General features: G+C 49.7%; 1 protein-coding gene across 2 annotated transcripts in view; it reads right to left on the bottom strand.

Annotated features, from left to right (window-relative positions):
- Cacna1f (calcium voltage-gated channel subunit alpha1 F) overlaps positions 1-14,788 on the bottom strand; it is a 27,700-nt gene extending 12,912 nt beyond the window's left edge. The window contains exons 1-26 of one of the 2 annotated variants that reach the window (XM_015506452.2): positions 14,764-14,788; positions 13,092-13,341; positions 12,241-12,346; positions 11,896-12,035; positions 11,502-11,638; positions 11,270-11,422; positions 10,483-10,679; positions 10,275-10,378; positions 9,537-9,727; positions 9,206-9,298; positions 8,999-9,092; positions 8,816-8,842; positions 8,492-8,652; positions 6,182-6,407; positions 5,067-5,274; positions 4,855-4,975; positions 4,654-4,735; positions 3,681-3,726; positions 3,449-3,500; positions 2,598-2,757; positions 2,320-2,449; positions 1,574-1,633; positions 1,265-1,371; positions 1,090-1,177; positions 546-653; positions 408-460 (exon numbers count right to left, since the gene is read on the bottom strand). In XM_015506452.2, coding sequence (XP_015361938.1) covers positions 408-460; positions 546-653; positions 1,090-1,177; positions 1,265-1,371; positions 1,574-1,633; positions 2,320-2,449; positions 2,598-2,757; positions 3,449-3,500; positions 3,681-3,726; positions 4,654-4,735; positions 4,855-4,975; positions 5,067-5,274; positions 6,182-6,407; positions 8,492-8,652; positions 8,816-8,842; positions 8,999-9,092; positions 9,206-9,298; positions 9,537-9,727; positions 10,275-10,378; positions 10,483-10,679; positions 11,270-11,422; positions 11,502-11,638; positions 11,896-12,035; positions 12,241-12,346; positions 13,092-13,341; positions 14,764-14,788 — 3,119 coding nt within the window. The remainder of the gene's footprint in view (positions 1-407; positions 461-545; positions 654-1,089; positions 1,178-1,264; positions 1,372-1,573; positions 1,634-2,319; positions 2,450-2,597; positions 2,758-3,448; positions 3,501-3,680; positions 3,727-4,653; positions 4,736-4,854; positions 4,976-5,066; positions 5,275-6,181; positions 6,408-8,491; positions 8,653-8,815; positions 8,843-8,998; positions 9,093-9,205; positions 9,299-9,536; positions 9,728-10,274; positions 10,379-10,482; positions 10,680-11,269; positions 11,423-11,501; positions 11,639-11,895; positions 12,036-12,240; positions 12,347-13,091; positions 13,342-14,763) is intronic. The other variant, XM_015506453.2, reaches the window with a different exon arrangement.
- Between the last annotated feature and the right edge of the window lie 1,016 nt (positions 14,789-15,804).

Below are 15,804 nucleotides of genomic sequence, written 5' to 3'. Positions count from 1 at the left end.
TCCAGAGCCGCTGGGATGACAGGTGTGCAGCACCATGCCCAGCCTATAATCTATCTTCTAAAGGAGTCTCCAGATGGAAGCTGGAGGCTTGCAGCAGGGATGGGGATTGCTAGGAGATCTGGGATGTAATGGAATGTAGCTGACACTGGAGAACATGGAGGTTTGAGGGGGGAAATGGGGCAGCCTCTGAGGACTAGGTGGTCTCTAAGGGCCTCTCAAGTTCTTGGAATGTATCTTGGGGCCTTAAGGAGTTTTGGGGGGGGGTTTGGAGGTCTTAAGGAATTCTGGGAGTCTTTACAGTTCTCAGGAGGAGGCTCTAGGGGTTTCAGAGACCTTGGTGAAGTCTAGGGACCTCTATGGCTTTCAGGAGGGGGTTCTGGGGTCCCTGGAGGGCTGAAGACACTCACTTGCATTCTTTGGGGGTGTGTTTGGCCTCATCGGTACAACTGTAGAATTTTCCCTGTAGAGAGAACATCTGTCAAGCAGGTTTGTGTTTCACCCACTGCCCTGACTTCTGCCCATCCTCCCTCCAGCATTTCTCCCACCTTGAAGAGCTGCACACCAATGCAGGCGAACATGAATTGCAGGAGCGTGGTGACAATCATGATGTTCCCGATGGTCCGGATGGCCACAAACACACACTGTACCACGTGCTGCAGGCACCCATGCATATGGCTGATGGATACTGCAGGCCACGGTAACCATGGGGTGGGGACTCTGGTGATAGATGCAGCTCGGGGACTTTGAACAGGCACATGTGATTGCAAATCAGGGATATGTGGCCAGAAACACGCGGTGAAAAGACAGTGATGTGGGCTAGGGCTGTGTGGGCACCAATCAAGAATATCTGCCATGCAGGTATATTTGGCTACATGTCAGGGACCTGAACTAGAGAAATGCGGTCACTGCTAAGGGACACATGGTCATTTGTAAGGAACATGGGTCAGGTCATATGATTAGTAGTCAAGGTCATAGTACTTATGACCGCACAGTTATGCATCAGTGCAAATGGTCAGCTTGATCAGTGTCCCTGGCTCCAGAGACAGGCAAAGGGCCTGGGCCCTGTGGGTTTGGGTAAGGTGGGTTTACCTTGAGTCCCTTGGCCCTATTGATGGCTCGGAGGGGCCTCAGTACCCGGAGTACTCGCAGAATCTTCACCACGGAGATGGCACTGGAGCTGGGAAGGGGGCAGTCCTCAGGCCCTGAACTGGGCCTGGCTCTGGCTCTGAAAGGAATGGGGTAGGCAGGGGGAGGTGTCACTTACTGGATGCCAAAAGAGATGAGGGACACACTGACCACCAGTAGATCCAACAGATTGAACCAGCTACGGCAGAAGGAGCCACGGTGCAAGAAGGCCCCAAACACTGTCATCTGGGAACCAGAGGACAGTGGGCTAGATGTCAGACCTGGAGATAGTTGGGGGAATGAGGGGACGGGGACCAGAGAGGTACACTTGTGGGGATGGGTAGGAAAAAAGACTAGAGGCTGGCTAGAACCATAGGGGCTGGGCTGAGAGAGCGGGTAAGAAGGATGCTGGGGTAACTTAGGGTATGGCTGGGGGTCCATTAGTCACCTTTAGTAAAATCTCCACAGTAAAAATGGAGGTGAAGGCATAATCGAAGTACCCTAGAATCTGGGAAGTGAGAAAGAGGGGGAGCCACTGAATCATGTGTAAGTTTTGTCCTCCTGCTGAGCACAGTGGTGCACCCCTGTCATCCCAGCAGCTCGAGAGGCTGAGGCAGGAGGATCACGAGTTCAAAGCCAGCCTCAGCAACTTAGTGAGGCCCTAAGCAACTTAGCAAGACCCTGTCTCTAAATAAAATACAAAATAGGGCTGAGGATGTGGCCCAGTGGTTAAGCATCCCTGGGTTCAATCCCTGGGTAGTGAGACCCTGTCTCTAAATAAAATACAAAATAGGGCTGAGGATGTGGCTCAGTGGTTAAATGGGTATCGTTCTCCCTCTCCTGTTTCTCTCCATCATTATTATCATCACCAAGACTTCTTTACAAGTCAAAAGGGTTGGCCATCAGACAGACTAGGGTTCAAATCCGGACTCCTCTGCCTCAACCCAGCTTACATGAGTGCCCTTGGCTTGCTTCCTTTCCCTGATCACAGCTCCCCTCCACCCCAGTCAAAAACTGATTCCCCCCCTGGCCTTCCTCAGATGTGTTGCACACATAGTAACTTCTGGCACTGCTGTAGCTGCCACCATGAATCCTCATTCTCAGCCAATTAGAGGTTTTCTCCCTGACATCCCTTGGGAGAGTCCCCTCCCTCCGCCTGCCACCTCGAGATATGGAGGCCCCTCCGAGCCTCACATGGTTGCGGAAGGAGTGGGCACGGATGGGGTCTTCGGCGGCCAGGGACACACTACTGAGGATGATGAACACCAGGATCAGATTGGTGAAGATATGATGGTGGATGAGGGTGTGACAGGCCTTCCTCAGCCTGGGGAGCAGGAAAAGGGCTGTGGTCAGAACCCAGGATCATAGAAACAGGCAGCAAAGCCTGAGAGGTACGTCTTTGTCCCACCTCTGCTTTGACAGCTCCATGGCTCACCACCTGCCCCAGCCCCAGGGCCACTCCCAGTGCTCACGGGTTGGTTTGGCTGAGGCAGAAGAATGCACTGCCTTCTGGGATGGGCATCACCTTCTCCTTGGGTACAACTTCCTGCAGGAGTTCCTCATGCCCTGCACCTGCTTCCTCTTCCTCTTCTTCTTCTTCTTCCTCATCCTCTTCCTCTTCCTCCTCCACACCTGGCATTGGGAAAAACAGCAAAAGAGAAAATTCATTGAGAAAATTGATGTAAAGTGCCTGGAACAGTGTTTGTCCCATGGCAAGATTTTTCCATTTTCTCTGCCAGAATGTCAACTCCGCAGGAAATTATTTATTTACTTTTTTTAGTACCAGGGATTGAACTCCAGGGCATTGAACCACTGAGCCACATCTCTTTTGTATTTTATTTAGAGACAGGGTCTCATTAAGTTGCTTAGAGCCTTGCTAAATTGCTGAGGCTGGCTTTGAACTCATGATCTTCCTGCCTTGGCCTCCTGAGCCACTGGGATTACAGGTGTATGCCACTGCACACAGCAGGGAAGGGATCTTAGTCCATTTTGTTCACTGCTGTATGTCTAGTGGGACAAGGCAGGGGCTCAGTGAGTGTGTATTGAGTGAATATTGTGTGTGTGTGTGTGTGTGTGTGTGTGTGAGAGAGAGAGAGAGAGAGAGAGAGAGAGAGAGAGAGAGAAGTTCTGCAGTAAAACAAAAGGTCTTTTTCTCTTCTTTAACCTCAATATTCCCAAATATTGTTGGCCACACTCCAAGTCCATTCCTTTCAAGATGATCTTGGAAAAGGCCACTATCTGGAGAGGAGAGCATCAGGAGTTGGGAGCTCTGTGCCTGGGCTCTTTCCCCAAGATCCCACACCAGGTCCCACTGCCTACTTGCCTGCTTCTTCAGTCTTTGTACCTTCCTCTTCCTCATTTTCTCCACCAGGCACCTGGGGACAGGAAGCTGAGAGTCAGTGATAGTGGGGAGGACAGCAGAGGATGGATACAGGAGGCATGGATAAGATGTGATAAAGGGGGAATGAACAGGCCGAGGGTGGCAGTTAGTCACTCACACAGGCACGTATGGCTGGTAGTGGGAGGTGTGGCCAGCACCCAGGCTTCTAACTCACCAATATTCCATTCTCTTTTGGGACACTCTCCTCACTGCTCTTCTCCCTGTGTGAGGAAATAGGGGGTGACTCTCATGGATGGCAGCAAATAGACAAGTCTGGGGAGGGTCACTGCAAATAGAGCAGACCTTTCTTGGATCCCCCAGAACCTCCCTGATTAGGCTCAACCCCCACATTCTGTACTCACAGCAGCCAGAAGGAGCCTGTCTGCTTGCAGCCTTCCCATGTTTCCATTACCAAGAGCTAAGGCCAAAGTCTTACCTTGACCCAGAATGCCCTCACTCTGGCCCCTCTCTCCTCTTTACATTCGACCTCACCTCCTACCTCTCTCCTCCCTGCACACCAGTGGGTGATTATTTGTTGGTTCGTTTGTTCGTTTGCAGTGCTGGGGATGGAACCCAGGGCCCCACATAAGCTAAGCAAGCTTTAAACCACTGAGCTATGGCCCCAGCCCTGGTATTTTGTTTTAAAATGCTAACAACATTTGCACTTGCTGTTCCCTTGCCTTAATACTCCTTCCCCAGATATTTGCACAGCTTACTCCCTCACTTCATTCAGGTCCTTGTATAAATGTCACCACCTCTTAGAGCCCTCCCTTGACTATCCCAACCAAAATAGCAATCTTGGTTTCTCTTTATCCCTTCATCTGCTCTTTTTCTTTATTACTTATTAATATATACTCAAGTTATACTACATATTCATGTGTTTTGCTTGCAACTAGGAGGCCAGCTCCATAAAAGGCAAGAACTCTGTCTACCTTGACCCCTGCTGTCTCCGTGGCATCTGCATCAGAGCTGTGCACAAAGTAGGTGCTTAATAAATGCATGTAGAATGCATGAGCCCTGACAGTTTGCATCTGGAGGTGAGGATTACCAGGGACACAGGAGGCATCTCTAGTGTTACTGGTTGTATGCGGGGTTCCTAGTCAGGCATCTCAGGGAGTGGCTGTCTTGGGGGTGGAGCCAGACCTCACCTGCTCTTGTCCGTGGCAGTGCCTGCATCCCCGCTGGCCAGGTTATCCACAGCAATGGCAAGAAACACATTCAACAGGATGTCTAGTGTGAGCTCAGGCTGCAAAGGCAGAGAAGCAGCCTACCTACAGACCACCCAGGTCCCCCTATCTATCCCTAGGCCCCAGGCCCCAATGCCCAGGCCCCCAAAGCTTCCAGGATACAGTTGCCGCAGATGAAGAGGATGATGAAATAGACACACACCAGCATCCCTGGGAAGAAGGGGCCACCGTACGCCATGATACCATCATACATGACCACGTTCCAGTCCTCACCTGTCAGGATCTGGGGGTGGGATGTCACCATGAAGCTCTTGGGACCCCCTCCAACTCCAGGATTTCCCCAACCCACCTATCCTAAGGTGTCCTGGCCCCACCTGAAAAACAGTGAGCAGTGCCTGGGGGAAGGTGTCAAAGGTGCTCCGCTTGGTTTGGGTCTGGTCAAAGTTGAACTTGCCCCCAAACAGCTGCATGCCAAGCAGCGAGAAGATGATGATAAAGAGGAAGAGGAGCAGCAGTAAGGATGCAATAGATTTCATGGAATTGAGCAGGGATGCCACCAGGTTGCTCAGAGATGCCCAGTGCCTGTGGCAGAGATAGAAAGGGGCAGGGTGGATACCACGTTTTCTGAAGAGTCAGGAGCCAGGGTGGGGCTCCAGCTTGGAATGCATTGGGGCCATTTGGTGGAAATGATTTTGGAATTGGGGTGTGGTGAGAGTAAGAAATGAGGGGAAAGCTGAGCTTGGGGTTAGGGTTGGCATTAGGGCTGCTATGGGAGATGAGGTAGGGATGGAGGTGTAGGTGGGGATTGGTGAAGCTAAAGTTGGGTTTCAGGTTGGGACTGGGATGGGGGAGGGGACTAGGGACATTTGGGGCTGGGGATAAGCTTGTGGTTGAGGGTTGGGACAGGAGAAGGGATGGGGAGGGGATTGTGGCTAGGGCAGGGAACGGGTCTGTACTTGGGAAAAGGGTGATGATTAGGGGTTAGGGATGTGGGGGTTTTGTTTGAAGACTGAGGATGGCACTATACTTGGTGGTTAATGATGGGGCTGGGGCTGGGACATGGGGCTGGCTTTGTTAGTGGATGTTAGTGTTGTAAACACACCATGAACAATGAATGGTGGGGGCTGGAGTTAGAGATGGACTTATGGTCCAGGGATGGGGTGGGGATGGAATTTAGTTTGAGGACGAATATGGAGTTGACTTTGGAAATGAACTTGGGGATGATGTTAGAGCAGGAATTGAGGTTGAGGAAGGGGATAGGAATGAAAGGGATACTCTTCCCAGTGGAGTCAAATCTCCATAAAGGCAGGGACTTGGGTCTACTTTGATTCCTGGTGTGTACATAGGGCCCAGAAGTGTGCCCAGCATGCAATAGGTGCTTAATGGGTGTTTGTTGAATAAATGATGATGCAGATGAGATTATCATTGGAGTTGGGATGTGAGTTGTCTGGGCTGTGTATGGGACTCCAGTCTTCCCCCATATACACACCTGGTGACCTTAAAGATCCTGAGGAGACGCACACATCGAAGCACTGAGATGCCAAGAGGCTGCATAGCACCCACTTCCACCAAGGTGGTCTCCAGGATGCCCCCACAGACCACAAAGCAGTCAAAGCGGTTGAAGAAGGAGGCGACATAGACAGAGGGGCCCAGACCATACAGCTTGAGAAGCATCTCCACAGTGAACAGGCAGAGCAGAACTTTGTTGGCATACTCTGTGGGGACAGAGACATGGTGACTGGGCTGGCTAGATTCTGTAGAGACATATGGAGAGTCATCCTGGGTTAGCTACTATCAGGCCAGGTGCAGGCTGGGGGTGAGATTTTTGAGGGGTCTAAGGTTGGGGTGAAGAGCAGGAAAATGCCAATTCAAGGTAGTGCTAGCACCTAAGGTTTACTATTTTTTTTAAAAATTGTCTAATTTTAAATTTTTTTAGTTATAGATGGACACAATATCTTTATTTTGTTTATTTATATTTTTGTATGGTGCTGAGGATCGAACCCAGTGCCTCACACGTTCGAGGCAACTGCTCTGCCACTGAGCCACAACCCCAGCCCTGTCTAATTTTTTAAAATAGATTTTAGTTTTAGATAGACACAATACCATTACTTTATCTATTTTTATGTGGTGCTGAGGATTGAGTTCAGTGCTTCATACATGCTGGGTAAATGCTCTACCATTGAGCTACCCCTCCAACCCCAGGCTTTATTATTTTTGTTTTGTTTTTATTTTGTATTGTTTTGGCACTGTGGATGAACCCTAGGGGTTCATGCATGCTAAGCACATGTGTAGCTCTACCACTAAGCGACACCCTCAGCCCAAACTCTAGCATTTAGTTGGGGTTGGATGGGATCTGTAAACTGGGTATGATGGCACATGCCTGTAATGCCAGCTGTTTGGGAGGCTGAGGCAGGAGGATTGCAGGTTCAAAGCCAGCCTCAGCAGCTTAGTGAGACTGTAAGCAACCTAATGAGAACTAATCTCAAAATAAAGAAATAAAGTTGGGCACAGTGGTGCATGCCTATAAACCCAGAGGCTTGGGAGGTGGAGGCAGGAAGACTATGAGTTCAAAGCAAACCTCAGCAAAAAGTGAGTCGTTAAGCAACTTGGTGAGACCCTGTCCCTAAATAAAATACAACATAGGGCTGGGGATATGGCTCAGTGGTCAAGTGCCCCTGAGTTCAATCTTCTGGTACCCCTCCAAAAATGAAAATAAATAAATAAATAAATAAAAAGGGCTGGGGATGTGGCTCAGTGGTTAAGCACCCTTAGGTTTAATTCCTGGTAGAGGGAAAAGAAAAACAGAAGTGGGATCTATAGTCAGCCATTCAGTTTATGTGGGCCACACAATGTTCTAAGAACATTCTATTTTAACTCATTTAATCATCCCTATAATTCTAGGCTGAGTATACTATCATTATCTCTATTTTGTGGGTAGGGAAATAGAGGCACAGTGGGATTTACTTGTCCACACAATGTGGTATTAAGATTCTGGATTCTGCCAGTGTGGAAATGCATGCCTGTAATCTCACCTACATAGGAGGCTGAGGCAGGAAGATTGCAAGTTTAAGGGCAGCCAAGGCAACATAGTGAGAGACTGTCTCAAAATAAAATAAAAAGGGCTGGGGGTGTAGTTCAGTGGGAGGGCATGCCTGGATTCAATCCCCCTTATTGGAAAAATAAAACAAACAACCCAAGATTCTGGGGCCAGGCTGCCTGTGTTCTAATCCCGGCTCTGCTACTCACTAGCTGAGTTTATGGATTAGATGCTTGACTTTCAGTACCCTGGTGATTAGTACCCTGTGCCTCAGAACTTAACTTGTACAAGGTTGTGGTGAAGAGAGATAGAGTTGCTATATGTCAAGAGAACAGAGCTTGATGCACACAGCAAGCATCACATAAGTGTAAGCTACAGGCAGAATGGTACAGGATAAGGTTTCTGTGTTTATCTGGCCAGGAAGGCACTGTCTGAGGCTCCCTAGAGATCCTTAATTTGAGCTGGATATGGCGGCACAAGCCTGGAACCCCAGCAGCTCAGGAGGCTGAGGTACAGGAGGATTGTGAGTTCAAGGCCAGCCTCAGCAAATTAACAAGGTCCTAATCAACTTAGTGTGACCTTGTCTCAAGGAAAAAAAAAGATAAAGATAAAGAAAAAAGGTGGGGGGCTGGGGATGTGGCTGAGTGGTAAATGACCCATGGGTTCAATTCCTGGTACCAAAAAAAAAAAAAAAAAATTCTGGATTTGAACTTCTGGGATGGAGGGACCTGGGGGGAGAGAGTTGGCAGGCTGGGTGCGCACCCTGGATCTGGGTGAGCCAAACAGGCTGGCCATGGTGCTCTGAGGCGATCGTCAGCGTGTTGAGGAAGACGAGCAGCAGCACAGCCCAGTAGCAGGCATTGGACTTCACAGCCTTCCGGCAGTGTGCCCGGAGCCCCCGGTTGGCTCTTCGAAAGCGGCGGCTGGTGGGGGAAGGTCAAGATCCCACTGCTGTGATAGCCTCCCTAACCCAGGGGTGGGGGCTGATGCGGGAGCCCAGAGGTCATGGAGGGCTTGGAGGTAGGGGAGGTCTTGGGAGGTCTCCAAGTCATGGGGTCAGATAGTTACACATTTTTCCCAACTCACCAGACGCTGGTTTTCATGATCTTGTTTCTGGAAAAGAGGGGGATAGGAGGTAGTTGTCATAAAGGACTGGCAGGGAGTCAGCAGCTGGGGCTGGAGGTCAAGGTTTGAGGCTAGCATAAGGACTGAGGTCAGGGTCTAGTCTGGGGACCAGGCTGGTCAGGGTCAAGTGCTGGGGGCTCTCACAGGCAGCGTGCACAGCTGGCCAGAGCTCCTTCTTCCTCCTCCTCATCAGCTGGGGTTTCTGCCATTGAGCCAGTGTCACTGGCTGGGAGGCTGGCTGTAGGCAAAGTAAAGAAAAAAGTCAGGACCCAGAGACCCTATGTTTCACCTCTCCTCTGCCAGCCCACGTGTCCTGGCCCTGCCCCCAGCCCGGCATGGCTGGATCCTTACCGTGGCTGCTGGTGGAGTGTGTGGAGCGAGTGGAATGACTGAACCAGCGCAGACGTCCACGCCTCCTATTGGTAAGCTCTGCCAGATGTGGCCCTGTGGGAATAGAGAGGACAGTTGGGGTGGACAGTCTAGGGGCAGAGTGAGGCCCATGTCTGGGGGAGGGGGCATTATGTGGAGTCTCTGTATCCGAGGCTGGGTCTAGATTCTGTATCCTCAACCAGCACTGAGGACTGGTCCTAGAAAAGTTGCAGGTTGGGACTGTATCTCAGGAGGGTGGACCACATCTGAGGCATGAATGGAGCAGGGAATGAACTAGATTGAAGTTGCCTACGGTTGCCAGCCCGGCCCTCTTCAGCCATAGAACCAAAGTTGCCATCTGCTGAGGGGTCCTCGAGATCCAGCTCCTCAGCCTGTGTAATCCAATCCAGGTAACCCTGCAAGTCCTCTTCCATCTGCTGCTTCTCCCGAAGCTTCTGGAAATCACCTCGTGCTTTTGCCTTCTCTCTCTCCTTGGAGAACTCCCTGAGGGAAGAGGGTGAGGAAGCCCCCCAGACCCCTTGCGTTCACCATTCTAGCCACATTTCCTTCCTAGCTGTTCTTTCAATATGCCAAGCATATTCTAGCTTTTGCACTAGCTGTTCCTGTTGTTTGGAATGCTCTTCCCTCAGATAGCCATATGGCCCACTCCCTTATCTGTCACACATTTTTACTCAGATAACAACTTCTCAACCAGGCCTGTCCTGATGTCTCTATTTCTAATTGCAAGATCTTCCTATTCCTATATTTTTCTTTCCATAGCATATGTTGTGTGTGTGCACATATAATGTATACACACTTCTTTATCATGTGTTTTGCTGTTGTCTGCCCCTGCCCTTCAGAATGTAATATGCAGAAAGGCAGGGGTTTTCAAGTCTTGTTCCATTCCTATAACGTGCCTCCCACACAGTAGATGTTTAAGATTGAGTGAATGAAGGAGCATTTCAGATGGGTTTTGCAGGACACTTAAGAGTTTGCCAGCATGATAAATGAGTCAAGGGTTGGAGAAGGGCAATATGTTTAGGCCTCTCACCCACTCAGGACACCAAGCACAAGGTTGAGGACGAAGAAGGACCCAAAGATGACCAGGCTCACGAAGTACAGCCAGGGTAGCTCATACCCCATAGCATCCTGCATCTGTGAAGAGAGCATACTTTCCTCAGGGTATGCAGACATACCCATCTGAGCATGGTGGAAGGGCAGGTGCAGCCTTGGAGCTGTGTGCCTCCTGTCCACCTCACCCAGTAGAGGACATCGGTCCAGCCTTCCATGGTGATGCATTGGAAGACTGTCAGCATGGCGAAGAAGAAGTTGTCAAAGTTGGTGATGCCACCATTGGGCCCTGGCCAGCGTCCTCGACACTCGGTCTGGTTCAGAGTGCATGCACGCCCAGAGCCTGAAGATGCACAGGGTGACGGGTCCTCTTCTGCTTCCACATCTACAGGAAGACTGGAATTTGTCACTATGAAGCATGCCCACCTGCTCACCAGGAAACTCTGGAGCCCCCGAGACTCAGGGGCTCTAGATTCTTCTTAGGCAAGGTCAACCCCTTGCTCCCCTTGCTTTGTGGGCTCCTGCATTCTGAACCACTGGGGAGTTGTGTGTCCCACTAACAGGGATCTGGGGAAGTTGGACTGTAAATTCGGGATATGGACTCATAAATAACGGGGAGGCATGAGCCTGGATGTGGCATCTGGTACATCTGGGAGACTCTTGAGAAGAGAGTCGAATAAAGGCTTGGGCTTGGATCCCTATGAAAGGGCTTAAGCTCGTAGAGCCAGTGGTGGAAGATGACATCTTAACTGTGGGACAGGGCTTTGGTGTGTGTGTGGAGTCTTGTGATGGGACACAGCTATTACTAAGGGAGAGACTTAGGGCACAGTCTTAAATATATAGGGGTGTGGCTTGGTTATCCGGGGAAGGAGCCTGAGTCTGGTGAATCAGACTGGATTTCCGTGAGAACAAGACACAAGGCCTAAGAGCCAAGGAGGGAGCTTGTCCTGTCCGAGGAGGGGTGGGCGGGCTAACCAGATCCGAGGAAGTAGCAGGTTTTGTGCATGCGTCCAAGAAACAGCTCCAGTCCGATGATGGCATAAATGATAATGACGAAGAGCACGAGCAGTGCGATGTGCAGCAGCGGCACCAGCGCCTTCATGATTGAATTGAGCACTATGTGCAGGCCTGCGGGGAGGGAGAGGAGGGTTTAGCCCAGCCCCACCCCCACCTCCCCACCTTCAACCCGGAGGGGTGTGCCACTTACTGGGGACGCCAGACACCAGTCTCAGTGGCCGCAGCACCCGAAACGCCCTCAATGCCTTCACATCAAAGCCTCCTGGCTTTGTATGCGGGGCTTCGCCTGGCCGCCCGGATCCCTGCTCCAATAGCACACTGAACAGCCTGATGGGAAGAACGGGACAGGGAGGTGGGGGTCAGATCTTGGAAGCCCCCTCCACCCCTCCCTTCTCGCCAGTAAAGCACAAGTCCTAAAAAATGGTAATGCACATGAGTTTTAAATATGTTAATAAATCCGACTGTGGCTGCCAAATAGGGGCGGTCTGAATCAGTCGCTTTCTCGAGTCTGGAATTCAAAGGGCTTAGGGTCAGCAATGCGAACTAGGGTGGGGTGCCTCCCCCACCGCAGCGCAGATGCGCACCCGACCACGACGATGATGAAGTCCAGGAGGTTCCAGCCATTGCGGATGTAGGCGCTGGGGTGGAGCACCAGCCCATAGGCCACAATCTTGAGCACTGTCTCCACGGTGAAAATCACCAGAAATACGTATTCCACCTGCTCCTGGGGGCGGAGCCGGGGCGGGGTGGGAAGTCGGGGAGTTATTTGGGGGCGGGGCCTGTCCAGATGGGTTTGGGGGAAGGGATGCTTAACCCGCACGGAGGGTGGGGCTGGGTGAGTCAGAGAGGGGAGAGACCTGACCCAAAGGCTTGAGGTGTGGCTCTCCCGGGGCTGTATTTGGCTGGGGACAGGGCAAGGCAGGCCTCACCAGGTTATGGTTGGCAGTGTTGGAGTCGTCCTCAGGGAAGGGGATGTAGACTCCCAGGGCCACGCAGTTGGCAAAGATCGTCAGCAGGATGAGGATGTCAAAGGGCCTCAGGTGGACACAGTCAAGGACCCAGACAGAGCAGCACTGGAATCCCCACACTCCTTTAGGGCTCTCCCACCCAGTGCTGACTCTTGACTTCAAGGTGTCTAGTTCTGACATTCTCAACCTCCTCCGCTCTGACCAAGATCTTACCCCCTGCCCCACAGAAACTTGTATCATACCAACTCTTACTTTGATTCAGTCCTTGACTCTGTTTGAAAGGTAGAGGGTACCTGGGATTGAACTCAGGGGCACACGACCACTGAGCCACATCCCCATTTCTATTTTGCATTTTATTTAGAGACAGGGTCTCACTGAGTTGCTTAGGGCCTCATCCTCCTGAGCTGCTGGGATTACAGGCATGCATCACCACACTCATCAGTCCTTGACTCTTTTTTTTTTTTTTTAGAGAGAGAGAGGTAGAGAGAGGTAGAGAGAGAGAATTTTAATATTTATTTTTTAGTTTTTCGGTGGGCACAACATCTTTGTTTGTATGTGGTGCTGAGGATCGAACCCGGGCCGCACGCATGCCAGGCGAGCGCGCTACCGCTTGAGCCACATCCCCAGCCCCAGTCCTTGACTCTTGACCTGTGGTCACTATACCTTTATGGAGGAGTCCCCCTCTAATCTAGTTCTTGACCTTGATCCTTGATGACCTTGACCCTCCTCAGTTCTCCATCTGATTCAATGCTTGACTCTTGGTACCCTGGTGACCCTTACCTCTGAGCCTTATGCCTGCCCTTCCAGGATACTTCCACTCCACAATGCTGATGCAGGACCGCCGAAGGGGATTGGCCAGGGTGAGGCAGAATAGCGCACGGGGTGACCGCTGGGCACTGGCCACTGCCACTGTCTTGTGCTTGTTGTGCTGGGCCTTTCGCCTAGGGGTACCCAGGCCCGAAGCCCCACCGGTATCACCTTCCACAACTGGAGGTCCAGGGCAAATCCCCCAATCGGGACCAGGGCCTGTCCCATTGGCTGGACTGGGGTCTGGGGTGGTATCTGTTTAGAGAGAGTCAGGGAAGTGTAGAGGGGTAGAGTCTATAATTCGGACAATTATAGACACCTCCTACATAATCCCATCCCTTTGTTTGAAGAAAGGAGAGGACATGTAAAATTAGAGAGTTGGGGGTACTCAAGTATTGTGGGTAAGAATTAGTGTTGGGATTAAGATTGGAGGTAGAGTGAGAATTTACAGGGGAAGGCTTTCAAGTGAAGTAGGGTTTAACTGAGGAGAGACTTTAAATTGTCATGAGGTGGGCTTCAGTTTAAAGCTGGAGGCAAATTTAAAGTTAAATTTGAGTTGTAGATCTTGGATCAGGTTGGGGTTAGGTTTAAATAAAGGAGTGGAGTTTGGCGGACATTTAGGGTTAGGACTGGATATTTGAATGAGTTTGAATTAGAATTGGGATCAGGGTTAGGGTCGAAGATGAGCTTTGAGCAGGGTTTGAGTTTTGCATCGGGGTTTTCAGCTAAGGTCATTTTCAATTGCCATGGCCCTATTTCAGCCTCTGAGGGGTAGTAAGTAGGCCTGGTTAAGATCCCCAGCTTTGGAGGAAATAAGCAGTCTGAGTTTAAATCCCGACTCTACCATTTGGTAGCTATGTGTTGCCTTGGGCAAATAAGATAATCCCTCTGACCTCAATTTTCTTATCTGTATAATGGGATGATAATAAGGGTACCTGCATTGTACAGGTGGCCTGAGGGTTAAATGAGTTCAGCATTCAGAAGAATGCCTGAGGTGTAGTATCATTCCATTTTGCAGAAGAGGGAATCAAGGGAAAGAGGTTAAGTGACTTAATGAAGCTGCAGAATCAGGAGTCAAACCCAGGCAGTCTGACTCTAGAGCTCTTGAAGTTTAGCACCCACCGTCAGATGTGTATTCTTGCTCTATATTTGTTTAGTCTTTTTTTTTTTTTAAGATCTATACACTTTCTGTAAAGTCATAGATTATACTCACTAACAGTACTGACATCTAGGGGTTGCAGTTGAGGTTAGGTGGCTTCAGAGTTCATAGGGGGTCTGCAACCAGAGTGGGGTTTGCATCCTAATGGGTTTGCATTTTGGTTAATAAGGTTTGTGTTAGGATTCAGTTTGGGGCTGGATTTGCAGGTAGAGTTGAGTGGGCTCTAGAACAGGGGTCAGGGTGAGGATTGAGGCTGGATTTAATTTGGGAACTAAAGCTATGGAATGGGGCTGGGAGGCCAAGGGGCAGCATCTGGGTCAGGCTGAGGGTCTGGGCTCAGGTGATGAAGAGGTTGTATTTAGGGCCTGCTGGGATGGGAATAGGGAAACATGGTTTTGGTCCCCCCAGAGGTTTCCAGGGATAGGGTTCAGGTTGGCAGTTGGTGGGTCAGAGGGGTGAGGGTAGAGCATAGCTCAGGCTTGCTCCAAGGGTCTGCAAGGGTAGTCAGCTCCTCTCACCTTTTCCAACTTCAGATTCCGACATCCTCCTCTGGAGATTGAAGGTCCATCTGCACACAGCCCCCCTCTCCTCCCCCAGCTTTGGAGAGATTAAGGTCACTGGGCGGGGCAATAGCAATGTTGGATGGGAGGGTGAAAAAGGGGTGCAAATGGGACATTTGTGGGTCGGAACCTGGCGGCAGAAAAGACAACAGATTAAATATTTACCAAATAGATACCTATACCATATAGTCAGAAACTAAAATAAGAAAAATGGTATCATTCTCCAATAGTATTTGAAATTTGAAGTACATAGAAAAAACATAGTATATGTGCAATATCTCTATGGGAAAAAGGATCAAATATCAAATGCTAAAGGGGACCTAAAAATGAAGAAACAATGTTTAATGATTGAAATATTCAATATTGGGGCTGGAGATGTGGCTCAAGCAGTAGCGCGCTCGTCTGGCATGCATGCGGCCCGGGTTCGATCCTCAGCACCACATACAAACAAAGATGTTGTGTTCGCCAAGAACTAAAAAATAAATATTAAAAATTCTCTCTCTCTCTTAAAAAAATATTCAATATTAATAAAAAATAAAAAGGGCAGGGATGCAACTAGTGCTAGAGTGCCCCTGGTTTCAATCCTCAGTACTGAAACAAAAATTGACATCAACACAATATCGATTTTTTTTCCAGTACAGGGGACTAAACTCAGGGTTCTCTACCACTGAGCTGCATCCCAGCCATTTTTTTTTTCTAAATTGAGACGGAGTCTTCATAAGTTTGGCCTAAAACTTGCTATTTTCCTGCCTCAGTCTCCTGACAATGTTAATTTTTCCCATAGTGTCCTGGAGATTCAGTGGAATCCCAACTAAAATCTCAAAAAAAAAAAAAAAAAAAAGAGTTTCCCATGGAATTTGACAAACTGATTCTGAAGTGTATATCAATGTATAAAGGACCTAGAAATACCAAAATCCCTTGAAAATCAAGTTGGGAAGACTTGCCATATCTAATATGAAGGCTTGGTATAAAGGCACACTAATTAAGAAAAATATAGTT

This window comes from Marmota marmota, unplaced genomic scaffold (assembly GCF_001458135.2).
Source record: "Marmota marmota marmota unplaced genomic scaffold, marMar, whole genome shotgun sequence".
In the NCBI taxonomy this organism is placed as follows: domain Eukaryota; kingdom Metazoa; phylum Chordata; class Mammalia; order Rodentia; family Sciuridae; genus Marmota; species Marmota marmota.
The sequence above is the reverse complement of the archived record's forward strand: the minus strand, read 5'-3'. Positions and strand labels throughout refer to the sequence as shown.